The sequence below is a fragment of the Ursus maritimus genome, unplaced genomic scaffold (assembly GCF_017311325.1).
Source record: "Ursus maritimus isolate PB19 unplaced genomic scaffold, ASM1731132v1 scaffold_8, whole genome shotgun sequence".
Taxonomy (NCBI): Eukaryota; Metazoa; Chordata; class Mammalia; order Carnivora; family Ursidae; genus Ursus; species Ursus maritimus.
Genome location: NW_024426996.1, coordinates 4470954 through 4498493, shown reverse-complemented (window position 1 = coordinate 4498493; position 27540 = coordinate 4470954). Strand labels below are relative to the sequence as shown.

The window sequence follows — 27540 nt, the reverse complement described above, 5'->3', positions numbered from 1 at the left end:
CATACACACCAAAAAAGGAAAAAGAAATGGGGGGAAACACTAATTCTGCCTGGGAAACTCAAAAGCTGATTCACACAAGGTTAAAAACAAAAACAAAAACAGACTTTGTAAATGTGGTTGTGAAACTTAAGAGAGCTATTGTTATAGATATTATTGTAAGTACCACCCTCATTGGATAAGTTGGATCCATTGTGACACTGAAAACCTATAACCAATGATGGCACAAGTCCTACACATTTAAGCACTTTTTAAATAAACATAATATTGCAGTCCTAAAACAATGTTCTAAAGTTCTAGAATCATCTTTTTCAGTAAAAAAAAAAGGTAAAATATTTAAGGCAAATATGTTCTCAAGAGTTACCAACTTAAACTTAATAAAGACAATAGAGGAAAAAAAGTACAAATTAAAAAACAAAAGCAAGTTATAATAAACAGGCCTAGTAATTTATTGGCCTATCAGATTTAAAATAACTTTTTCTTATAAGAAGGAAAATTTTTAAAGAAAATTAACTGTTCAAAAAAGTTTTCAAATATTAAAGAAAACGGTGTTGGAAGGCAAAAAACATTATACACTCAGTTCTCAACAGCAAAGTTACCTTGCAGTGCAGTATATATATGGGTTACATAAGTTTGAAATTTCAGGCAATATCTGAATGATCATCATTATCAACCCCATAAATATTTCCCTTTGACAGAGAAAATAATTCGCTCTAGTAAATGACTATGAGGAAGTATAAATATAATTTATAAAATCTTATGAAAGAAAAAGAACATTGTTAAATACTAGAAAGACTAGTAAATATGTCTTCTATGATAAATGTATCACAAAATAAAAGGATAACATTAGATTTATTGACATTATTATTTGTAAATACCATTAAAATCAGTTTTTAAAAGTAGGAGAGAAGAGTTCAGCTAATGATTTAGTATGATAATACGATCAGACTAAGAGCAGCTATACCACCTAACTTACTAAGACTGAGAGCTTACTGATCAAGAATTGCTTCAAGACACTCCCTCACTGTGCAATAACCCAAAGTAAACAAGTCACAAACTTTGCCCAATTCCAACCAATTCCCCATTTGTAAGACCTGTTTTACATCACACAGCCCAGGTCTTAAGACATCTTAAGACCTTTGACTTGCACCTTCTGAAAAACTATTAAGACTATCTAGCAGATTCTCCCTTTCTGAAGTAAATAAAATCAGCATTGCTTAAGCAGTAGGAATCAGCAGGGGTCTTTTGGGGAAATCAACAGCCAATAAGTAAAATAACAACTCTTTCATCATTCATTTTATTTTGTCTTTCTTTTTTTTCCCTGATGTTACGTTATGAATTTGCTTTGACAGAATGCTGAAGAATTATTTAGATTATGACATTTTTAAATAAGTAGAAAAGCATACATTCAAGAAAAATGAACTTGTCATTAACTAACCCCAAAAAACAATATTCACTGTGGTTTGCACTGAGTATTAATTCTTAAATTATTTGTTAAAAGTTACTATAAAATATTTCACTTTTAATAGTTAGTAGAGTGGGAATGGGGAACCTATTCATCCTATATGGGGAATAAAGTCCAATTGTGAACACAATTTTTAAAACCTGCAAATTTACTTAAACCTCCTTATAATCAGAAGGCCCAGGGCTTAAAAGAGTCCTTTATTTATTATGAATCTAAACCACAGCATCTATGCTTATTAAAAGAAGATAAAAGATCAATACATGATTTTACTGGACCAACACTCTATCTTCTGAGCCCTCTAATAAATTCATGATTGCAATAAATACTTGAAAATTTCCATTTGAGTATGTAAACAACTAAGTTTTTAAAGTTGCAGGGATGTAAAAAATATATATATATATATCGATGCTGTAGTGGACATCTATAGATAAATTGATAAATAATCCATAAATCAATCTTTAAAAAAAATGTCAGAACGTATTCAAAAATGCCTTTCTGGGGCACCTGGGTGGCTCAGTCAGTTAAGTGCCAGACTCTTGATTTCGGCCCAGGTCATGATATCAGGGTCATGAGATCAAGCCCCACTTCAGGCTCACACTGGGTGTGGAGCCTGCTTGAGATTCTCTCTGTCTCTCTCTCTCTCTGCCCCTCCCCCACCAGCTCATGCTCTCTCTCACTCAAAAAATATAAATAAATAAATAAATAAATAAATAAATAAATAAATAGATAAATTTTTTTAAAAAAGACCTTCCACTGCCAGATTTTGATTAGTCAAATATGGAAAGTACTTTAATGTAGACATTTTCAGTACTTTCTGGAAATTATTGTTCTGTTACTGATAAAAGAGATATATTATTGACAAACCTCATATGTTGCTGGACCAGGAGTAATCTCTTTGGAATCTTTAAAACGCTTTGATGCTTTAACAAACACGGGTGTGGAGCAAGATTTCCTTAAAACAGGATCATATGTTGCAGGCCCTAAAAGAAACAAATGCAGAAGATAATAAAGTATGTTAAAATTATTGATTTGGGTCACATTATTATTCTTAGATTTGTGCTCTTAATGTATAATTTTAGCATCAAATAATCATGGACCCATTCTTTTTGAATGCTTAAAATCATTCCCGTTAGGGCTTTGAAATATAATAAGCACAAAAAAGTGTCATCTGTCTACCTAATAATTAAATGTAATGTAGAAGTATTTTCCCAAAAAAGAAAACAGTACCCCCCCAAGATACATATACATCCTGAAAAAATATATCCAAGTCTTTTATTTCCTAAAAAGGCATTCATATATTTAGCAAAGATATAGTGCTTGAAATGCATTTGGAAATATGCATAAGACTTAAAGAAGCAAAAAAGTAGTTTAACAGCATTCTGGGTGCCAAACATGATAGAAACCAAGGTACAAAGATGGAATTCACATGGAATGATTGGATGTGATTAACAAATTGGTTGAATGGAATAGGGCTTAATACTAAATAAGGATTTTGTATTAAAGCCAATATGTTTTAAATTGTATTCTAAAGTGTCCCAGAAATCCACAGAAGTGCCCAGGGAACAATGTATAGGTAAAGCCCAAGTAGAAGGAGCCTGAATTATTTTCATTCAAAACAGCTTTAGATTTACTCTTCTTTGTTTGGGTCCTATATACAGTTTTTTAAAACTAAAATTGTCTAATAATTTTTTTTTAAAGCTTTTGGATTGGCACCTGGGTGGCTCAGTCAGTTAAGCATCCGACTCTTGGTTTTGGCTCAGGTCATGATCTCATGGGTCCTGGGATGGAGTCCAGCAGGGGCAGGTAGTGGTAATCTGCTTGAGAGCCTTTCCCTCTGCCCCCCCCCCCACTCTTGCACGCATATGCACGCTCTCTCTCTAAAATAAATTAATAAATCTTTAAAAGTAAATAAATAAAAAAGCTTTTGGAATCTACTTCCACAGGTAGTGGGTAGCTCCTGAATGTTTTAGACTAAAAGACAGTCATGAAGAAAGAGGTAGTTTATGAAATAAACTTTGGCAGTACATTATAGGATGAGATGACTTGATGGTTTATTTTACGGACACTAATAAGAAGTTTACTAACATTGGTAAGGGAAAGGAAGAACAACTCAATATTTTCTAAGAGATGCAATAAATATTTAATATGTATAGAAACTGGAAGAAGATAAAAAGAATAATGGCCAATAAAAAGGCAATCCTGTGACAAAAATAAGAAAACACAGAAGAGATATTAAAGAAGAACATCGTGTGTTTGGTTTTGAACCAGTTATGTCTGAAAAGATGGCAGCATATACAAACAGAAATGTTCAGAAGACAACTATAAATACATAATTGAAGCTCATGAGAAAGCTGTCCTGGAGAAAAGGAAAGGAGTTATTCAGGAAATAGACTAGTGAGTAGAATATAGCTAGTACAACATCATAGAGAGAAAATAGGGAGAGGTTATTTTTTTTTCCTTTTCTCCATTCATATGTTAACCAATACTTATTGAGTATCTGTCACATGCCAAGCCTGTATTTCCAAAGAGTGCTTACAGGTCCTACTACATCAAATGTTGCAAGAGGAGACTTCACAGACAGGTCACTGTGGAGCCAGTGGAACTGTGATGATGAATGAAACTAAATTAGAGGGCATTAAAGAGACAGTGTGGGGAGAGGAAGCAACAACATGAGCACAGAATATTGACAATGGACATAAACAGTGAAATAGTAGATATAAAGATGTTAGCAGAATACAGAAGTAATGCCTCCATCTCCCTAGTACACATGCAAATAAAATTACCACCTTGAAGAATAGATCCTTGCAGATGTTTTCAAATCTAAAATATACTAGAATTGATAAATTCACATGAAACATTTTTAAGGCTTTAGCTTCATTAACATAGAACACTTCAAAATTTACAATAAAAGATGACATTTGGCTCTAGTTCAATCCTTCTAACGTCAATTCAATTAATAGGATAGATATACAAAATTATAAAGCTCTGTGGGAAGCTGCTATGAACTAAATGTTTGTGCCCCCCCAAATTCATATCTTAAAACCCTAATCATCTATGTGATGGTATTTGGAGGTGAGGCCTTCAGAAGGTAATTAGGGGGGCACCTGGGTGGCTCAGTCCATTAAGACAGCCACCTTTGGCTCAGGTCATGATCCCAGGATCCTGGGATCAAGCCTTGCATCGGGCTCCCTGCTCAGTGGGGAGCCTGCTTCCCCGCCCCTCCCCGCCCCCCCGCTGCCCATCCCCTCTCTGCTCTCTCTGCTTCTCTCTCAAATAAATAAGTAAAACCTTAAAAAAAAAAGTAATTAGGTCACAAGAGTGGAGCCCCTCATGATGGGATTACTGCCCTTAGAAAAAGAGACATGAGAGAATTTATTTTCATTCTCACTCTGACTCTGCTGTGTATACAGATGTCTATCTGCAAGCAGGAGGAAGGCCCTCACTAAATCAAATGTCACTTTGGGCATCTTGACTTTGATTTCCCAGACTCCAGTAACTGTGAGAAATAAACTTATACTGGTTAAGCTACCCAGTCTATGGCATTTTTGTTACAGCAGTCAGAACGGACTAGTGTTTTGATTTGCTAAAAGACAAAGTGTTGTAGCGAATGCCATCTTGCATGCTTGACTTTGGAATAATATAATTTCTATTCATAGTGCAGAGAAACAATGTACATATACATACATAATATCTTTACAAATAGATACATACAAACTAAACTGCATGTGGGAAAATGTATCAGTTACCACAGTATGCAGAAAAGAACACAAACTTATCATCAGGAACTGGGTGCATGATTCCACAGTCAATTAATTAAAAATTGTAACTTTAACCATAAAGATGTATAAAGGTTAAGGCAACAGGTAAGACTATTAACCAAACACTGTTGTATCAGTAAATTTCATTTTCAACTATGAAATGAAACAGTCTATTCTCTGTCCTTACTATCATGCTACAGCAACTGATAAATATTTACCTTCATGATTGTAACTCATTAAAAGAGGAAAATATTCAAATGTAGTTTTAGTGGATTTCCTTTTATTGGAATTCCTTTGAGGAGCATTAAGTAAAGCAAAACTCTCAATATGCATCTTGCTGCATTTTAGCACTTAGTTTGCTTTAAGCTACAGAGCATATAAAAAACCAGTTCATTGTACTTGATCTTAAAATATATTTCCAATTACATATGTTACTATTTCTATAATACAGATCAAAGATTTACATTGCTTCACCAGTAGTGATTCACAGATACATTATGCAGAAATTAGCTTCCATTTATTTATCAAAATGCCACATTTTAATCACAGGTCATGGAAGAAGAAAACTTCTCATTCCAAATCAAATACCTATGAAAAGTCTGCCTGAATCACAACTATTATATAATGGGAATTCAAGAGCAGGTGATTCTTATAATTACATATTTTCCAGCCCTATGCCAACTTACTCTCTACGAAATGTCAACCAATGCTCTAGGGTAAAAATGGGAGAGAACAGGAACAATGAGTAATTTAAAATAAAAATCATTTTGGTACATTAGAGTGGACTCAGAAATAACTACTTCTATAAATAAAGCTACAAAACCTCAGATTAAAAAATGGCTGTCTTCATAACAAGTTTAAATTTATAAATTGCATAGTCAATTTTGCTTATGAATACCAAATCATCTTTTTTCATGTGAAGCTGAAAGAAAACTACTGAAAAGTAAATATCCCATGTGTGAGCCTATCTTTAGGAATTAAAAAGGAAATTGTTCATTAAAATGGACCACATGGCTTTAAACTGTCATTTAGAGAGTTGAGTTTTTATGGAACACATTTCCTCATGCTGATTTTATTCTTCAGCTCTACGAATGAAATAATAGCTAAGACAAAAGATTAGTACACAAGGAACTATTATCATCAATGTCAAAACCACATTTAGGTTTAATGCTCTTCTCCTGCTTCTAAGACGCAAGGTAATGAAAATGGCACTTCAGATTATGACCAAACAACAATAGTCTATTAAATTGAGCTTACAGGTGATGAGAAAACACAGACAAGAGTCTCAATAACACATAAACTTTTAACCAAAATTCCACGCATGTTTTACCATCCTGTTAAGGTTTCTGTTCAAAAACGAAATGGGATTACATGTTTTAAGAAATATCTTAAATACTTGAGAATGATATCTTAAACTTACTGTAGAGTATCTAAGAATTATTGCCAACACAGCCCCTAAGACATGGTCTATTATAATGCACTCCAACCTAAGTAGACAGAGAATTGCATCAATTGGAGTCTACCTAAATCATCCACCTGTTAAAACGTGTGTTCCTAGCATTGAGTGAGGAATAGGGCCATTACTGTTATGACATGGAAATACAAAATCAGATAGATTTGGCTTGACTAAAGTATATCTTCAGTCAGGAACATCTGTTTATCCATGTACTTTTAAATACATTCTTATGAAATTCTTACCAAAATGTGCATCCATAAGCCTATCAAATGAAGTCTTTGAATTGATCCTGTTCTGATAAATACATTATACGAATGCGAATGACTCATTAGTCTTGTAAATCGAGATATAATACACTTTCTGTATGAATTTAGGAACCAACTGGAAGGAAGAATGATCATCTTTCACCTACTACTACTTTGAGTAGGTAGTATATAAATATGTAACACCTGAGTGATTTTTATTGATGAATGAACAAAGTTATCAAATAATCAATGAAATATGAAGTTGTTTTCAAGGTAAATAAAATAAATACCTCATAACTGGTCTGACAGAGTAGCAAATTTTCCTTTCATAATTGAATTTTGGTTTTTACATCCCATTGTTCCTATTTAAACATTTGGAACTAGAATGCCAAGAAAATTATCTAAGCAAAAATGTAGAGTAAGTCTCAGCATATATTCCAAGTCCTCGTACATCCCCACCATCATTTTAACATTCAATTAAAGCTGAATTAGTAAGGTATTCCCTCTAAAACTGGCACTCATCTCTGAATATTATATGTAAAAATCATGATAATGCTATATCTTTGTAAAGCACATAAGGTCATAGATTAAGTGATTAGGGTTCTTTATAAACACCAAATTTGTTTTGAACACTTGATTAAAATTAAGCAAGCTAAGTTCTTTAAGAAAGACATAAAATAATAAATGATTTTTCAAAAATGTTCAAATGGCTAATTTTTACCACTTTAAAATGTAACTATTTCCATTTTCTTTAATTTACTAAAAATTGTTAGGCTCCTAAGTGTATTTGGATTTGAATTTTTCTCTGAATAGCTCTGCTAGAATAAGGCTAGACTCACAGAGTTTAGAGTTTTCTGGAAGAAGAGCCTACATGATATATATAGTGACAAGCCAATCAAGCAAAGGTTAAGATGTTTATTTGCAATTTAAATGAATAAATTTCTTTACCTTCAAACAAACATATTTTATAGATTAAGAGATAAAATGGTTTTGTGCTTTGATATGCAAATGTTTTATTTACATTCATCAGAGATTAAACAAAAGCTATTAGGTTAACCATTGAATATCTTAGAAAGCTTCTTGCTCCTTTTCAGTAAACTTAAATTTATACCTTAAATCCAGATAAGATTTTTTTCCCTTACTTTACAGGTTCTCTGCTCACTCTGCTCTGTTATCCTGTAATATAAATATTGTCTAATTCTGTTGCCATAACTTCATGGAGTAATGGCAGGCTACTAGGAGAATTCAGCAGAATTCTTCCCTTGCAAGCCTTCTCATCAACTATCACTAGTTAATTTTAACCAAGACAAATAACAGTGGGATTTGTTTATATTAACAGTGTTTATTTCCAAATAGTAAATGGTTTCCTCATCTAGCTTCAATACCCATGACCCACAGTGCCTATTCACAGCCCTTCTATAGCTTTGGACGTGTTTCTCCTCTGGCCTCTGGCTGAACTTGTTCTATGGCTTGAAATATCAAGACTCAAAAACAAAGAGGATCATATTCAGCACCATATATTTTAAATTAATCCTTCCCAAAGTGTAGTTCATGGACTATAGCCATCAGAATCACACAGATTAGTGTCAGATGGTAGATTCCTTGGATTCATGTCAAAATAATATGTCATATTCTCTGAAAGTGGAACCAAGAACACAAAATTTTAACAAATCCCATTGCTTTAGACCTCTAGACTATAATTTAATATGTAGCATTTAGCAAATATATCTAAACATCATTTTTTTTTCTCAAATAATCTCAAGAATTAGTTATCCAGAGAAAAAACCTTCTGAAATTATGGATGAGACTATCATTTCTCCAGAATACATCTGAAACTCTTATGCCTCAGGGCCTGCTTATGGTAGAGCTTCCATCAATGCCTACTGAGCTGAACTGAGCCAAACCAAAGGAAGAGTCTGTTTTGAGTCAACTAGAATCTATTCCTGTGACCTTAAGCATTTTAATTATTTTCTTTTCATTTTATTTTCTTTCCCAGTAATTGTCTATGCAAAAAAAAAAAAATGGATACCTTAAGGTCCTATTTCTATTTACAATGTGAAAATGACATTTAGATGATATATCACATAAATGTCTGTAAATACATTTAAAATAATCGTTGCCTGAGAGATTAGTAGAAGACTGGCAGTGTTAAGACAGGAAAAAGACTTACTTTTTAATGTACATCTTTTAACACATTATGAATTCTGTTATGGCCTTGTCACACTATTTCAATTTTGGGCCAAATGTGCAAAACTAACTTCATGATCATGGAAAATGAAATTCTGTGAAGTATAAGTATATTCACGTCTCTATTTTATTTTAGTCTATCATTTTCCAGATTAAATAATTTTTTAAAGATTTTATTTGTTTGAGAGAGAGAGAGATTGAGAGAATGAGTCGGGGGAGGGTCAGAGGGAACAGAGGGAGCAGACTCCCTGCAGAGCATGGAGTCCAACGTGGGACTGGATCCCAGGACCCTGGAATCATGACCTGAGCTGAAGGCAGACACTTAACTGACTGAGCCACCCAGGCACCCCATAGAACAATTTTTTTTATTAAAGATTTTATTTATTTATTTATTTATTTGAGAGAGAGAGAGTGTGTGTGACCGGGGGTGGGGCCGTGGGAGAGGGTAAGGGAGAGAGAAAATCTTTTTTTTTTTTTTTTTTTGAAGATATGTGTACAAAAAAGTTTATTGCAACATTTTTTTTTAATAATGATTTTTTATTATATTATGTTAGTCACCATACAGTACATCCCCGGTTTTCGATGTAAGGCTCGATGATTCATTAGTTGTGTATAACACCCAGTGCACCATGCAATATGTGCCCTCCTTACTACCCATCACCGGTCTATCCCATTCCCCCACCCCCCTCCCCTCTGTAGCCCTCAGTTTGTTTCTCATAGTCCATAGTCTCTCATGTTTCATTCCCCCTTCTGATTACCCCCCCTTTCTTTATCCCTTTCTTCCCCTACTGATCATTCTAGTTCTTATGTTCCATAGATGAGAGAAATCATATGATAGTTGTCTTTCTCTGCTTGACTTATTTCACTTAGCATTATCTCCTCCAGTGCCGTCCATGTTGTAGCAAATGTTGAGAACTCGTTCTTTCTGATTGCTGAGTAATATTCCATTGTATATATGGACCACAACTTCTTAATCCAGTCATCTGTTGCAGGGCATCTTGGCTCCTTCCACGATTTAGCTATTGTGGACATTGCTGCTATGAACATTGGGGTGCATATGGCCCTTCTCTTCACTACGTCTGTATCTTTGGGGTAAACACCCAGTAGTGCAATGGCTGGATCATAGGGTAGCTCAATTTTTAACTTTTTAAGGGACCTCCACACGGTTTTCCAGAGTGGCTGTACCAACTTGCATTCCCACCAACAATGTAGGAGGGATCCCCTTTCTGGGAGAGAGAAAATCTTAAGCAAGGCTCCACACCCAGCACAGACCCCCATGTGGGGCTCCATCCCAGGACACTGAGATCATGACCTGAACCAAAACCAAGAGCTGGATGCTTAACCTACTGAGCCACCCAGGAACCCCAGAATAAATCTTTTTTTTTTTTTAAGATTTTATTTATTTATTTGACAGACAGCCAGCGAGAGAGGGAACACAGCAGGGGAGTGGGAGAGGAATAAGCAGGCTCCCAGAGGAGGAGCCCGATGTGGGACTCGATCCCGAAATGCCAGGATCACGCCCTGAGCCGAAGGCAGACGCTTAACGACTGCGCCACCCAGGCGCCCACCTCAGAATAAATCTTAACCAAAATTTAAATTCAAGATTTCTGTATACTAGCCATGTGACCTTCATAAATTCTCTAAAACTTGTTAAGTTTTTGTTTTCCTCTGTGTAAATGGAGGATTAAATGACTCAGAAAAGTTCCTCAAAGCCACACAATGAGTAAGGACACATCATTCAACCACTTGAAATCCTTGCAACCTCCCTCAAAGAAAGGAAAATAAAACCATTTAAATTTTACAGGAAACTGAGTTAATAGCTAAGCTGTGACTGGCTCTATGATTTTAATAACTCTTTTTCTACTTCACACTGCCTTCTTAATCTCTAGCTCTCTAGCATTTTCCAAAAATATCAAATTTGTCAAACAAATATCATCTTAATTAAATGAGAATGTTATTTTTTCACCCGAACATGACAATTCTCTAAAAGGTGAATAAGGTCTAGAAGATGGACTAAATTGAGGTCTATATGATAAATTTAGGGATTCTGTTACTGGATTATTAGTTCATTAGTATACCATAAGGATGTAATTTTGATTTTACGCCTATACTTTTAAATTCATAAGTACATACACATTTAAGGAAAACAAAAATATCACCATTCTAAAAATCAAATTGTCTTCAAATCTCCATATTGTCACATCACTAGCTGTCAAGGATGCCACATCCTGCAACGTTCGAAACCTGTTATAAACAATTTTTTAAAAATCAAGAATTAAATGTTGTTTTCCAAGAAACCTAACAGCCTTAAGTCCCATCTTTTGGTGAAGGCTGCCTCTCTGTGGCGGAATACAATGTGTCACGTTCTCTGAAGGACTTGTTTTCTCTTATTATTATTTTTTTTAACTTGTAGAAGAGAGCTGTATTATATTCAAAAAGACATAGATTTAAATACAGCATCTTTATTAGTTCTTTCAGAATGTTTTTGGCTTCAGGTTTGGAAAGGTCTTGGACCCCAAGGAACTGCCTCGCTCACCTAGGCAAGCGTGTATAACAAGGGATGAAAACAGTATTTATGCAAGTAACGGAAATCAAGTAAAATGAAATTGCTCAAATAGAGTGGTCATGTTTGCTGTCTTTTTTGAAAACTAAACTCATTATTCACTTTACACTGAGTGACCTCTGCTGGTCAGAAAGACACACTTATTAATAGATATTGAACCTACCTGAAAGCAGCTGTTATCTTAATTTCCTGAAGGAATTACTTAAAAATACTAAGTGTACCATAAGATGATGTCTCTTACTTAAAGAACCATGATACAAAACATATCCTATTTCAAATACTGAAAGTCAAGAAACTAAATATGAAGTGGATATTTTTAAAAAGCATTTATTTAATTGTTCTTTCTTTACTAATGTCTACTGTGAGTTGTAATGAAAGTAGGCTTAAAAAGCCTTCTTATTATATTTGGGAAGGACATATGTTCTATAATGAATTTTTTTTGAAGACTTGGTACTTTTAACCATATAATAACTGAAAAATTAGCAACTGTACATTTTTTAACTGAAAGAACAAAATATCTCCCAATCACAAGCATGCAACTTGTGATGTCTCAAAAACAAAGGATTTATTTAATTAAGCAATACTGTCACAGAAGTGGCATTTACCTTATCTAGAATGGAACATACTCCCTCATCAGAAACAGTAAAAACTAATTAGAAGAAGATACCCAGAGGGCCATAGTAAACATTTCAATAACCAATATCAAGCTGTTTTGTTGCTTTCATTTGCACCATAGGTATACCAAAAAGCATCACTGAGAAAACTGCAGATTATTTTTTTATTATTTTAATAGAAGTCTAAACCTTTGAAATGAAGTATACCAATAAAACACCAAAGAAAGTTGCCTGCAAAAATTTTTGGTCAAGAAAATTCTTATAATTCTTTATTGCTAATTATTGCAATATCCCCTTCCCCTCCTCTTCTTCTTCTTCTTTTTTTTTTTTCTTTTTATCTGTTTAACAATGTCCAGAGGGAGAAAAAGAAACATATTTGGTCTCTGCTTCTGCAAATACTGAAATCTATTTATATGCAAATAAGCTATCCATTATTAGTATGAGAAGAGACTTGTGCATAAAGGGAGAAATAAATTATCACTGGAAACCATTAATGAAATCTATTTCAAAACATAACATTTTATAAGAGCCCTCATTCATGTAATATTTGTTTAAGCCTCGAGGGAAAATAGTGAGTTCTACACTTAGATGAAACCTGATACTACATTATTTCCCATGCCAATTTGTTTTGTAAAATGCATTTATCCTTTCCTTAGAAATGACTTGATAATTGTAACTCCAATGAGTCTTTTTAAGAGAACTTTATCATTGAAGTCAGAGTCCTATGTTTTTGTCATATAATTGCCAGACTTTTTAGAGGACTTTATTTTTGCTTTGTTACAATAATTGTTATTCCCTGAGGTTTAAAAACATTAACATTCATTTTTATACTCTTATGGTAGTAACATAAAAATAAATGAGTTTTAAGATGAAGGAATATGAGTCTTTCTGGAATAAGCTGAATTTCTACAGAGAAAAATAAAATAAGTAATAATCAATGCAGACTACAAAATAATTTCATATGCTTTGCCCATTTTCTCTTCGGGTTTCTTGTTTTGTTTAGTTTTTACCTAAACTTTAGTGTGTTTATCAATTTCTTCAAAAAGTCCAACTGGAATGTTAAGGAGTATTACATTAATAGATTAAAATAGGGAAACCTGGTATCTTCATTATATAAAATCATCCCATTCAAGAGTCTAGAATTAGTTCCTCATTTATTTAGACCATTATCTCTGTCCATTATTAGAATTTTTAAATTCTCTTTATAGAAAATTTTTGTCTTCTTAGTTAATTCCTAGAAACTCTATTCCTTTTGGGAGTTGTACTTACTTTTTTTTATTTTTTAAATACATGATCACTGCTAGTATAGAGAAATGTTACAGATTTTGTATGTCATTCTTATATCTAGCAAGTATGCTAAAATTTCTTATAGTTTTAGTAGTTTCTGGATTTTCAAAAGTTGTTTTGCTATATGATGTTAAAATCTGAAATTAAGATAATTATATCTCTTTCAATTCTTGTATTTCTTCTATGTTCTTAGGTATTCTATCCTTAGGTATTGGCATGAACCACCTACTTTGTTAAGAAATTATGGTAAGAGTGGGTGTCCTTGTCTTCCTTCCTTTAAAAATAATGTTTACTGTGGGTTTTAAGAGTATAACCTTTATCAAGTCAAAGAACTTACTTGTTTTGATAGTTTTCTGAGTTTTTGTTTTTTAAGCACAAATAGGTAAATTTAATTAAGGTATTATTTCTATAGCTCTGTATTTTTTTATTTCTTTAAAGATTTTATTTATTTATTTATTTATTTATTTATTTAAGAGAGAGAATACAAGCAGGGGGAAGGTCAGAGGAAGAGGGAGAAGCAGACTCCCCAACGAGAAGGGAGCTTGATGTGGGGCTCAATCCCAGGACCCAGGATCATGACCTGAGCAGAAGGTGGATGCTTAACTGACTGAGCCACCCAGGCACCCGTAAAGTATTTTTTTTTAAATGGTACAGTACAGAAGAATGGAAACACCTTGGAATGCACTGCTACCAAAACTGTTCTTATCTCTAGCTTTTTTTATTTACCTTTGCTATTAGATGACTAAGCAGTTTAAGATGTAGTGTTCTGCCCATCACCCTCTACCGTGCCCCATGCTGGCATTTAAGAGAAAAGGGCACAGGGAAGTGAGGATGAGGTACTCTTGAGAGAGCTAAGTAAGCTGTTGTATTTATTCATCCTAAAGCAAAGCCCACTATTCAACATATTACTGCCTTCAACAAACAAGACAAGTTTCAAATCAGAAATGTCATTAAAAGAGAGAAGAGAATAGTACTACTTATATTGGTGCACCCAAAGAGCACTCAAAATAGTCTTTTTTTTTTTTTTTTTTTTTTTTTTAATGTATGAACAGACAGCAAAGTTCACCTGGCATATGACAGGAGTTAGCAGCGTGAAAGACAAAGACCAAAATAAATTTAAAAACTGACCCTAGAGGAGAAAGAAATTCTTTATGAAAAAAAAACTTTAAAAATTAAATAATATAAAATACATTTATAATAATATTGCATTTATAAAACAAAAAAACAATCAGAGAACAAGAATGTATTCTAAGAGCACATAACTGTTAGTATAGAAAACTTAATGAGATGAGAAAATAGGCAAAGGGGGAAAAGCACTTTGTAAAATATAGAGCAAAAAGAGAAACAGAGAGACAATATGATAGAAAGGTAGAGAGACATTAAAAAAAAAAAAATCTGGTCCAAATCCAGAATTTCCAAAAAGAGAAAACAGAAAACACTGGGGATAAAAACAAAACAAAACAAAAAACTAAATGTTTCAACAGAAAGGAAGACAGAAGGCAAGTCCCCCTACAAAGGAAGAAAAAATTCAAAATGCCATCTTACTTTATTTGGATCAGCAAAACTGGATATTAGAAGACAATGAAGCAAAATAAGACAATGTATAAGAAAATTGAAGAATGTTTTGAAATATAAAGTCCTGCCACCATTTCAATAAAATTAAAGTCCAGAACTAATATACACCAGTCTTATAAGAAAACCAAGGCACACAAAAAAGAAATCAACAGAGCTAAAACAAAGAGGGCCATAGATTAAAAAAAAAAATGGTGTGATTGCCACTTTGGATAAAATAATAACCAACACAAGAAAAAAGAAAAATAATTTGTATGATTCCACTTAGATGAGGTACCTCAGTGGTCAAATTCATAGAGAAAGAAAGTAAAATGGTGGTTGCCGGGAGCTGGAGGGGAAGCTGTTGTTTAATGAAGGGAGTTTTAAGTTCTGCAAGATGAAAAGAGTCCTGTGGATGGATGGTGGTGATGACTGCACAACAATGTAAATGCACTTAACAACACTGAACTGTAAACCTAAAAATAGTTACAATGGTAAATTTCCTGTTATGTGTATTTCACCACAATCTTTTAAAAGATAATTTCATCTTGCAGATAACTACATAAGAAAGTTACAGTATAAATATGAAGCTAATCAAAATGTGGAAAAATTTAAACAACTAATGGAATGTAAAAGAGAGAATCCATATGACTTTTATGACAAGAATATTCTAGTTTGAGAAGCCTGAAGATCATGGCATTGGAACCAAAGAAAGAAAATTAATCCTTGCATTTCACTTGTTTCACCATTGAGTAATTTAAAAAGTAGAGGGTGATGGGCAGAACACTGAAAAGATAAATGAGCAGGGAACAGACAAGAAGAGTTCTGGAAGCAGTGCATTCTAAGGCGTTTTCATTTTTGTGTATGGTAGTGTTTAAAAAGTACTTTAATAAAGAGCTGAAGAATTAATATCTTAACTAAATTTTTCTATTTGTGCTTAAAAAACAAAAACTGAGAAGACTATCAGTATAAGTAAATTCTTTTTTTTTTTTTTTAAGATTTTATTTATTTATTCGACAGAGATAGAGACAGCCAGCGAGAGAGGGAACACAGCAGGGGGAGTGGGAGAGGAAGAAGCAGGCTCATAGCAGAGGAGCCTGATGTGGGGCTCGATCCCATAACGCCAGGATCACGCCCTGAGCCGAAGGCAGACGCTTAACCGCTGTGCCACCCAGGCGCCCCAGTATAAGTAAATTCTTTAACTTGAAAGAGGTTATAACCCTAAAGGTTTGTCTCTGGTAAAGGGAAAGAATGGGTCAAAAGTCTATTTGCTTTTCTCTAAGTTTTTCTATATAACTTTGCTATCATGTGCATGCATTATACATACACAAGTGTGTATACACATATACACACATCTCTGTGGCTTCTCTTTCTAGAACTGTGTTTTTCAGAGGAGAAACAAAATTCTGAAAAGCAGGGAACTACGCTTCAGACTGAAATATGAGTCTTTGTATTTAAAAGTCACCAAGTCATCAGAAGTAAAGATCTATATGAAAAATACGTAATAATCTATACCTTGGGTTTCTACAATAAAATATCATTGAAAGGTAAAATTGTATAAATAAATATATTAGGCATATACAATGTGTATGTGTTTATATCTTCACATGTTAGTGATGTATCTATCTCACGGTTCTATATTAGTTTTACTACTTACCCTTTTATTTATTTATTTTTTAAAGATTTTATTTATTCATTTGACAGAGACAGAGACAGCCAGCGAGAGAGGGAACACAAGCAGGGGGAGTGGGAGAGGAAGAAGCAGGCTCCCAGCAGAGGAGCCTGATGTGGGGCTCAATCCCAGAACACTGGGATCACGCCCTGAGCCGAAGGCAGACGCTTAACGACTGAGCCACCCAGGCGCCCCATCTACTTACCGTTTTAAAATATTTGTGTTCCTTGATAAATCATTTAGAAGTCTAAACAAAATGTCTTTTATATGTGGGATTGTCTATAACTAATTTTCAAGCATGGGTTTTATTGTGTTTCGATGAAAAAGTGGTATGTTTAGGAAATGAATAGGCTAAAGTCAGGCAAAGGTGACAATGTGTATTATATCTTTTATCAGACTTGTAAAGAACTGAAACTCTTGCTTTTCTAAGTATTGGAGAAATATTCCCCAGGTTTTTTCTGCAGAATTAAAGTTTTCACAGAATTTTACTTGCTATCACACACATAAAGTGTTCCTTGGTCAAATAAATTTGAGGAAATTTGGATTGAACAAAGTTAAAACAGTTCTCTTTACTGCAGATCATGACAGAGCCTGTAATATTCTAATTCACACGTAACAAAAGGTCAATACAATGTGCTCATGTTCGACCACATATGTTTGCTCATGACTTTCCATTCCTTTCCACAATTTTCTTGTAGAGCTAATGTTTGCAAAACATACTTAGAAAGATTTTAATTTCTAGGAAGCCACCTTGGTTCCCCAATTTCTAGCATCATTTTCAACGTACAAATTCTGAAATTGTAATTTAAATCTTATAGTGTTGGTTAAAAGCAGAAATGAAAGCAGAGACAAAATTACAGTAAAGGCATTTTTTCATTTGTTATTAAAAATTCAAAGTAAATTACAGTCAAATAGCTGACATTTAAAAGCCATTTATATCATCTTTAGTTTTGGATATTATGGAACTGCGTTCCTCAGTTTGCATAATTAGTCATCTTTAACAATGCATAGTATTATCTAGCCAGACAATAACTTCATCAGTTTCAGCATGTAGTATCTTCAGATAACCACGGAGCATGAACCAAAGAATTCCATCAATAGTGAATGGTATTCTCTATAATTAGCCACAGCTGCAAGAAACTTATTCATTTATATTCCCTTCAACCTCTCTATCCTCTAATCAAAAAAAAAACAAAAAACAAAACTTAGAAGGATAGTAGCTGTAATCTATCTGAAATTTGTACAATAGAATTATTATATGGTATAGCAAAACCAAATATGAATACTGAGAAAAATGAGCTATTTTGAGGTCAAGAAGTTAATTTATTTATAAATATTATTTTAAAATGGACTTTTATTCCATCAATGATATCTATAACTTTAGTATTTTTTTTAATTTCACAGGAAAAAAAAACACCTCACCGAAATACGTGGCAGAAACTGTTTGCTTTTAGGTTCAAAAAATCTTTGTGCAGAAGTAATCTTCCAAGTTGCTATTATCTTGACAATTTATTTATTCATGATCCTCTCAGAGCAAAATTCAGGATCTAATCTTGGTGAAAGGCTTACTTGGCCCAGGAAACAGAGTCACTTTAAAATCTGAGCATACCTGTTGAAGCAGCCACCCAGAACTAAGGGGGATGGCGGGGGAGCAAATCTCTCAGCAGACCCTATGAAAAGATTACAGCACAGTTAGGCTACAGGAAAATATTCAAAATATAGCCAAGCAAAGAAAAAATACCTTATCCCTATAAATATCTTCTGGAGAACTTATTAAAGAAACCTGTTGAGGATGTGTGTGTGTGTGTGTGTGTGTGTGTGTGTGTGTGTGTGTGACAGAAAAAGAGAGACAGAAGACAGAATTCTTAGGTCCAACTGAGGAAAGAGAAAATAGTGCATAACTTTATTTTATTTTATTTTAAATTTATTTATTTGACAGAGATAGAGACAGCCAGCGAAAGAGGGAACACAAGCAGGGGGAGTGGGAGAGGAAGAAGCAGGCTCATAGTAGAGGAGCCTGATGTGGGGCTCCATCCCATAACACCGGGATCACGCCCTGAGCCGAAGGCAGACGCCTAAGGACTGTGCCACCCAGGCGCCCCAATAGTGCATAACTTTAGATCTTAAAATCCTCATCGCATTTCTAAGGACTTGTGCCTTCGACTAATTTCTGGAAAGAAAGCACCTGTTATTATCAAGAGTCAGAGGAAGATCTGATGGTAGGTAGTTGGAAAGAATATATGACTTAGATTACTTTTCAAAGTTGGAGAATAGAGTATAACTTGTGTCACTACACTTCCTTTTATTTTTATGAAGCTACCTGGATGGGTGATTCAGTTGGAACTTTAGTATTAGATTAATTTTGTCAACATTACTGAAATACGAATGTGTCAGAAACTGATATTAGATATGTTCTGGGTGATGACACTGTGACTTTACAAACTCCAGCTTTCGGGGAAGAAGTCCCTTCCTCGCCTACATGACCAGGAACTTGAAACACTGAACAAGGTGTGTAAGGTGAACTGGAACTAGCTCACAGATGGAAGACTCAAAACCAGGCTGCCTCCAACACATAAACCCTCCTAAGGAGTATAGCAAAGAAGGAATTTAGGTAAAAGACCACAGGAAAAATACTGAAGAAACCAGACAAGACTGATGAGATTTATCACAAATGTCCAGAAACATATCCTTCATACAGTCAATTCATTTTAAAGTAGTTTTTTGTTTCAGGCATGAATTGAGAGATAGTAAGAAAAGCTACCCTATACTTCGTAGTAAAAGTAGACTATTGTTTTGTTTCTTTTTAAGGTATACATTACAGAGAATCAAGAGCTGAAAACTACAGTTTGCTTGCATTATGAACAATAACCATTCTTTTAGATTGATGCTGCCCAAAAGGTTATTTATTATCCTCCACCTACAATTGTGCAATTGCACAAAGAGGTTATTTTTGAGATCAGATGAAATACACTCCATTCCAAGCTTTAGAGAAATGTTTACATCTTGACCACTGTCTTGTTTACATTGACTTCATCTTATTTACATAACCTAGGAAATCTAAATTTTAAATCATTATTCTGGAAGACTATGATAAACCAAAGATATGATCATTTGTTTCCAAACTACTCAGAGCTTGAATCATCTATTAATAGCTGATCTTTCATCTTATATTGTGGAAAGTTAATCTGTAGAACCTGAAGTTAAGGAAGATTCTCATTATCTTTAATCTTCTGTTCAAAAGGTTCTAATTCATTTAGTGTATTGGTACTACAGGGGATATGAAGAGGAAAAATAACAAAGCCCTACCTCAGGGAAATACCAGTAGAGTGGAAAGGGGAAATGAGATAAATGCACATATGCCTATACTGTAAGATAGAATAAGATTAGTACTGTTAGTTCTATGGGGCTCTAAAAGAGAGAAATTTCATCTGGTTGGCAGAATCAGAAAAGATTTCATTCAAGAGGACATTTGAGATAGGCCTAGAAAATGAGTAGAATTTTGTTAAACAGGTACAAACTATTCCTAGGTGAAGGAAAGAGCATCTGCAATTTCTTTATATAGCAGATCATGAGGCATGGTTTGGAAATTGAATAGTGTATTTTCATTAGATATTAAGAATAGAACACAAGGAGGGAGTGGAGAATGGAGAAGGTTACAATGGAAACTTCGGGGCCATAATATATAAGTTGAAATCTTTGCACTGATGTAATAGTCAACAGCATGAAATGTTGGTAAGCTTGGAAATGGTAGGACCAGAGCTTTATTTTAGGAGACCCTTGAACCACTTATCTTCCCATATATATAAGAATAATGAAAATGACTTCTTAGAATGTATTCTTCTTTTTTTCTTTTTCTATAACATTATTTCCTATACAGTAAACTAAACAACTTATCTATTCTACTCAGAATATATAATATGTACTATTCCAAATACTGTAGAATAAGCCCCTAGGCAATTACTGCGAAGCCTTATCATGGTATCAAATGGCTCCTTAATTGTTGGAGGATGGGAGAGTGGAGTAGAGAAGAGCAATGTCATGTCCTTATTCATGTATATTACATTTCCACAAATATCTTTCAGTTTTATCAAACATTTACCAAAATAGTTCATTTTCAAATTTTAACAATAGTTTTGCTTGTTTGAGCTGATTATTACTATGTTCAGAAAATTGAATCAAATTATAAGGCTCAAATGGAAGACCCCAATAAACTCCTTTTTCTATTTTACCATCTGTTTTTTACATAAAAGAGCAACATAATTCCTTTAAAAGTGTTACTCGAATTACCAATGAAATTTCTATTTTTCTTAATTATGCTGACTTGATATTGATACTTCCAGAAATAGTTCCTTATAAAATCATCTATTCATTTAATTTAAAAACAAGCTATGAAGCAATGGTTTAAGAACAGGTTTAAGAAATGTACCTACAATATAGTATAATTTGTGAACTTTTATTGACAATTCAAAACTAAGGTCTATGCCAAAACTGCTTTCAGTCAAATTTAAGTCATCCTTACCTGATCTTTCAGAGCTCAATGCACAAATATAAGGATAAAATTGTATAGAAAAGTGTCCTTAATTGGTCCAATATATCAAATTCACATCAATAAAGAGCAATTATGGCATATTTAATTTTATTCCTTTTTAAATCAATCTATAAAATTATGTGTTAATCTCTGTACAAAAGATATTTTAAAAAACTAAAGATATTTTTTTCTTCTTCATTTTCCCTCTAGTCAATTGATTTCATGAAACCATCTCATATATTCACAAGGCCATTAAACTATGCTACAGTTATAAATATCATAGCTTGATATCTCCCATTAAACACTTTTACCATGAGAGATTTTTAGTAAAATTAAGATTGTCAAAAATAAAATGTCACAAAAGCTGTTATCTTAATGTCTATGGGAAAACACAATGTATTCTATTAGAACTTAGCGAAAACTTGAATGAATAAAATGTCTTATGCTGATTTATATGGAACCATATTGTTCAGTGAACCTAGATTAAAAGCAGCTATGAAAACTTGGGAAAAGCTCACACCATATGTGCATATGATTTTATCTTTACAAAATATTTCTCTGAGTCAATTAAATAGCAGTTAAGAGTAACAAAATGAAGGTTCTCAAAATTATATTGCAATTCAATATTTGTTTGAAAAATAAAGAGTTAATGTTAACATCTGGATTTCTAATCCTCTATAGAAAATGTAGTCTGAGAAGATGACAGTCATTGGAGATAATTCATCTTTTGGGTTTAAGTACCTCATCTTTTTCTCTAAAAGTTCTTGGATGTTCCAGTTGTTCATATCTACATAATGTTTTAACCTTTACATCAGGTTTAGTTTTCTTTATAAAGATGGTCATTTGATAATGACAGATGCAGTGTGGCTGAATAAAAAGTTATGGAACAGATATACTCATGAGAATTACAGACAGTACCAAAAATTTATTGTTGAGCTCCCAATATATTGTTACAATGTATACACATAAAACCATATCAATTTGTATCTTTAGCTACTAAATTAAAGGCCACCATAAAAAAGTTTTAAAGCACTGTTATAATAACTTGTCTGAAATTATATTTATACTTTAATCCATAGATTTCAAAGCTAAAAGTACTACAAAATTATTTGTTTCAGGCTTTACCCAATGGATTTCCTTCTGCAATATCCTTACAATACGATTATCCAACTTGGCTGAACTTCTCCAGCAAGTTCTCTTACTGGCAGAAACAAAAGGAACAAAACTTTATCCATAAAGAAAACTACTGGGAAGTAGCTTAATTCAGCCTGTAGCACATACAAAAGATCAAAGTCCTGGCTCACGTTTGTGCCAGGATTTAGCAGATAGTGGATAATACGGTAAGATAAAATCACACTCAAAATCTAGTCAGCTAAATTATAAAGCTATCAGTGATTAGTAGTGGAATAAAAGAAAGGTTTTAAAGAATTAAACAAATTATACTGACAGCATTGGTGCCACCCTTTTTTTTTTTTTTAACTTTTGTTTACCTGGTATGGCACAGGGCACAGCAGACTCAATTCCTTGTGACCTTCTAAGATATCTCACAAATTATCACAGTAACAGAGAACTCATAAGCTCCTAAAATACCCTATTTCATTTTCTGTGTACTGTGTCTATTGGAACTTTTATCACTGTGATTTTTAAACATTCACTTACCTCCAACTGCATGAGATTGCCTGGTCTTGAGATACACGCAACTATATTTGCCAACATGCTTTGGGCACTTGCATATGCCAGCCATTAAACTAAGAACTTTTGTCAATTAGGAATGATTTTGTCCACAAGTAACAGAAAAATTCATCTAGTGGCTTAAACAAATGTATTATTATCTCTTTCACATAATAAGAAGGCTTGAGTCAGATGGCTTCTAGTGATGGTTCAACTGCTCAACAAGGTTCAATGTATGTAAATGGTTCAATTAGCTGTTCTCTCATGCTGGCAACAGAGCTGCCACAACTTACTTCTCACATCTGTCTCTAATTTCATCCCTCCCTTCTCTTCCCCTCACTCATTTCAGTTATAACTGACCTCTTTATTTTGGCACATTCCTATGCCAGGGTCTCTGCACTGGTTGTTCCCTCTACTGGAATACTCTTTCCCTACTTATTCACATTGTTCATACTCTTACTTCTTTCAGATTTGTTCTTGAAAGTGACCCAGCAAAGCCTATACCAATCACTTAATATTTGTACCCACTGACCTCCCATGATTCTCAGTGCTATTACCTTCTTCTTATTTCTCATAGCATTTACCATCTTCTCAGAGGCTATATATTCATTTTTTAATGTTTCTCTCCCCAGCAAGTTCCATGAGATAAGGGTTTTTTATATGTTTTATACACTGATATGTCCCTTGTACCTAGAACAGTGTCTGTCTCACAGTAGGCACTCAACAAATATATGTTAAATACATGAATGAATTCATTTTTAAGTCAGTAAAAATGGGAGAAAGAGAGCATGAACAATCTCTCTGTTTTTGTATAAAAACCAAAACCTTTTATAGAAATACCCCCAAAAACTTCTTAGGTTTCATTGTCCAAACAGGATTACATAATCAACTGTAGCTGAAAGAAAGGATGGAAAAGAGAGTGGTTAGCTTTTCCAAACTTTAGAGAAGACAGAGAAAAAGATAAGGGGGTGGGAGTGGAAATGAAGTGTGATGTTAGCCAACCAACAGTCTCCTATGCACTGTAATACATCATTTCAGTTAAGCTTCAAAACCTCATAGTAGGTACTTTTATTATATCCATTTATTGAATGAGTAAGTCAAAAGATTATTAAGCAACTTGCTCAAGGTCCCACAACTATTAAGACTGCAATGTTGCAGTTTTAATCCATGCTGTCAAATCTCTATCTCTCTCTCTTCTTTTTGTACTTTCAAGTTTTTATTTCAATTCTGATTAGTTAACATAGTAGTGTAACATTGGTTTCAGGAGTAGAATTCAGTGATTTATCACTTACATATAATATCCATTGCTCATCACAATGTCCTTCCTAATACCCATCACTCATTTAGTCCATCCCCCACCCACCTCCCCTCCAGCAACCCTGTTTGTTCTCTACAGTTAAAAGTCTCTTATGGTTTGCCTTCCTCTCTTTTTTTCCCCCTTCTCCTATGTTCATCTGTTTTGTTTCTTAAATTCCACATATGAGTGAAATCATATGGTATTTGTCTTCCTCTAACTGACTTATTTCACTTAATATAATGCACTCTAGCTCCATCCATGTTGTTGCAAATGGCAAGATTGCACTCTTTTTGATGGCTGAGTAATATTCTATTGTGTATATATACCACATCTTCTTTATCCATTTATCAGCCAATGTATACTTGGGCTCTTTCCATAGTTTGGCTATTGTCGATAATGCTGCTATAAACATCGGGGTGCATGTATCCCTTCAAATCAGTATTTTTGTATCCTTTGGGTAAATACCTAGAAGTGCAACTGCTGGGTCATAGGGTATTTCTATTTTTAACTTTCTGAGGAACCTCTGTAATGTTTTCCACAGTGGCTGCTCCAGTTTCCCTATCCACCCACAGCATTAAGAGGGTTCCTCCTTTTTCTGCATCCTCACCAACATCTGCTGTTTCCTGAGTTATTAAGTTTAGCCATTCTGACAGGTGTGAGGTGATATCTCATTGTAGTTTTGGTTTGCATTTCCCTGACGATAAGTGATGTTGAGTATCTTTTCATGTGTTTGTTGGCCATCTGGATTGGATGTCTTCTTCGGAAAAACATCTGTTCATGTCTTCTGCCCATTTCTTTACTGGATTATCTGTTTTTTGGGTGTTGGGCTTGATACGTTCTTTGTGGATTTTGTATACTAACTTTTTATCAGATATGACATTTGCAAATATCTTCTACCATTCCATTGGTTGCCTTTAGTTTTGTTGATTGTTTACTTTGCTGTGCAGAAGTTTTTATCTTGATGAAGTCCCAATAGTTCATTTTTGCTTCTCTTTCCCTTGCCTCTGGAGACATGTCTAGTAAGAAATTGCTATGGCCAATGATTTCAAAGAGGTTGCTGCTTGTGTTCTCCTCTAGGATTTTAATGGTTTCCTGTCTCACATTTAGGTTTTTCATTCCTACATTTGTTCAATGTCATAGAAAGGCATGATGTTTGGAGCTGCTACAGCCTCTTGCTACCATGAAGTACAAGACTTCTGAAATTCATAGATCAGAAAGAAGGAAAGCATCTGAATCCTTGATTCTTGTTGAATTATCTGAAACTGGAAGCACAAACCTAGAGTATTACTAATATGGGGGAAGATAAACTCTCAATAAATAAGAAATGTTAAAATATGTCTCATAGTTTTAATGTGAATGCTATTATTTGGCCATTGTTCATACAATTCAATGAGAAGCAAAATTATGAAAATGCACTAAGGATGTCAGATATTAGAATTACACATTAGAAAGAATAGAAGGGTTAGTGCATTGAAGGGAAATTGAATTGCTCAGTGACTTATATTACTAACCAAAGCTCTCCTTACAAGACTAATTTGTGAAAAATTTTCATTATAAAAGTCAGAGAACAAAAAGGAGGGATGGAGGAGGGACATATTATTTTCCTGATCACATAGATCAAGGGTCAACAGCTTTTTTTGTAAAGCACTCGAGATTAATTAATGATTTCTGTTGCAGCTAGTCAACTCAGCCATTGCAATGCAGAAGCAGCTATAGACAATTTGTAAACAAATAAGCAGGGCTGTGTTCCAGTAAAACTTTTATTTATGTAAACTGAGATTTGAATTTCATATAATTTGGCACAAAATGGTGTTCTTATTTTGACTTTTCTTTTTCTTTTTCAAATATCTAAAAATGCAAAATGACTTTAAGCTCATGGCCATATAAAAATAGCTGTATTTCATTTGTAGGCCTTAGTTTGCCAAACCCTGAAGTAAGAAAAAGAATTCTAATAGTCTAATTTGTTTCTACTCCCTCACTAACACAAAAACAAGTCTAATTCCATATATCCCCAGGGCTTTGGGAAATTCTATTTTGGGTGTCTATTCTGTTCTCCAGGGAAGTATCTTATATTAAGGAGGGCACGTGATGTGATGAGCACTGGGTGTTATATGCAACTGATAAATTATTGAACACTACATCTGAAACTAATGATGTACTATGTGTTGGCTAATTGAATTTAAATTAAAAAAAAAAAAAAAGAAGCAGTTCCCAATTAGCTGCCAGAAGATAGCTTACAAGGGACTTCAAATCAATGTGTACATCAAACAATATCTATGAACAGAAAAAAAAAATGATTCACATAATCACATGAAAAAAAAATCAAAGATGTTCCATATTTTTACCACTACTAATTTTTTCTTGCTTTACTCAAACCTAAAAATTTGGAAGGTTTAGGCCATAATAAAGCTGAAGAGATAAGCACTTTAACCTTTATGTATTTATTTATTATACTGGTTACAGAATACAAATTCCCACTATTTCTTCTTAGTATCACTACATGAGTGGCTCCTATTCTCCCATTATTTGTCATTTTATTATGTCTCTTTTGCAAATTAACATAGTAGTAGAAATATCTATGTCAAAGGAGTAATAAGCAATATCATAAGAATTTACCACTTAAATTTATATAAGTGTATTTTATTATCTCACTGATATACAGGTAAGCCAAAGTAAAAAACCTTTAGGGTGACCACAGATCTCAGTTAGCTTAGAACGGTGTCAGATTAGCACAGTGCCAGATTAGTACCTTTGTCCTGTAATTATTCACAGTGGCCTATTTCATTCTGAAAAGTATATCCATGTAGAAAATAAATTATATGGTTTCTATAACTTTAGGAAACAAATAAGCCTATTTTGAAGTCTATATCTGATAATTCTATTTTCAAAAGTTCTTGGAAGAGGTCTAATTCTGATGTTTATTCCTTCTTCAAAAATGATATATTATTTGTTTGTGCAATTTTTAATTGTGGATTGTGAACTCATGTTCAGCAGGGTTTATTTCTGAGAATCTTGTGAGGACTAGGATAGAGATTTTTGCTTCTGCCAACCACCCTATGGATGGTACCACCATAAGACTACTTTTTATATGTTACTATCTCAGGTTGAAGTCTTCCAAAATCATGAAAGTAGTATAATGCAAATGCTAAACTTAAGTGAGTACAGATTTATGATTATGAATTCTCAGGGAAGAACTTTTCAAATTCAGGCCAAAACAAAATGTTTTCTTTTCTTTTTTTTTTTTTTTTT

At 33.7% G+C, this 27540-nt stretch overlaps 1 protein-coding gene across 1 annotated transcript in view; it reads right to left on the bottom strand.

The window, feature by feature from the left end:
* Positions 1-1549: 1549 nt before the first annotated feature.
* STPG2 (sperm tail PG-rich repeat containing 2) overlaps positions 1550-27540 on the bottom strand; it is a 298036-nt gene continuing 272045 nt past the window's right edge. Inside the window, exons 10-11 of the mRNA XM_040625315.1 lie at positions 2327-2442; positions 1550-1558 (exon numbers count right to left, since the gene is read on the bottom strand). Of these exons, the coding sequence (XP_040481249.1) occupies positions 1550-1558; positions 2327-2442 (125 nt within the window). The remainder of the gene's footprint in view (positions 1559-2326; positions 2443-27540) is intronic.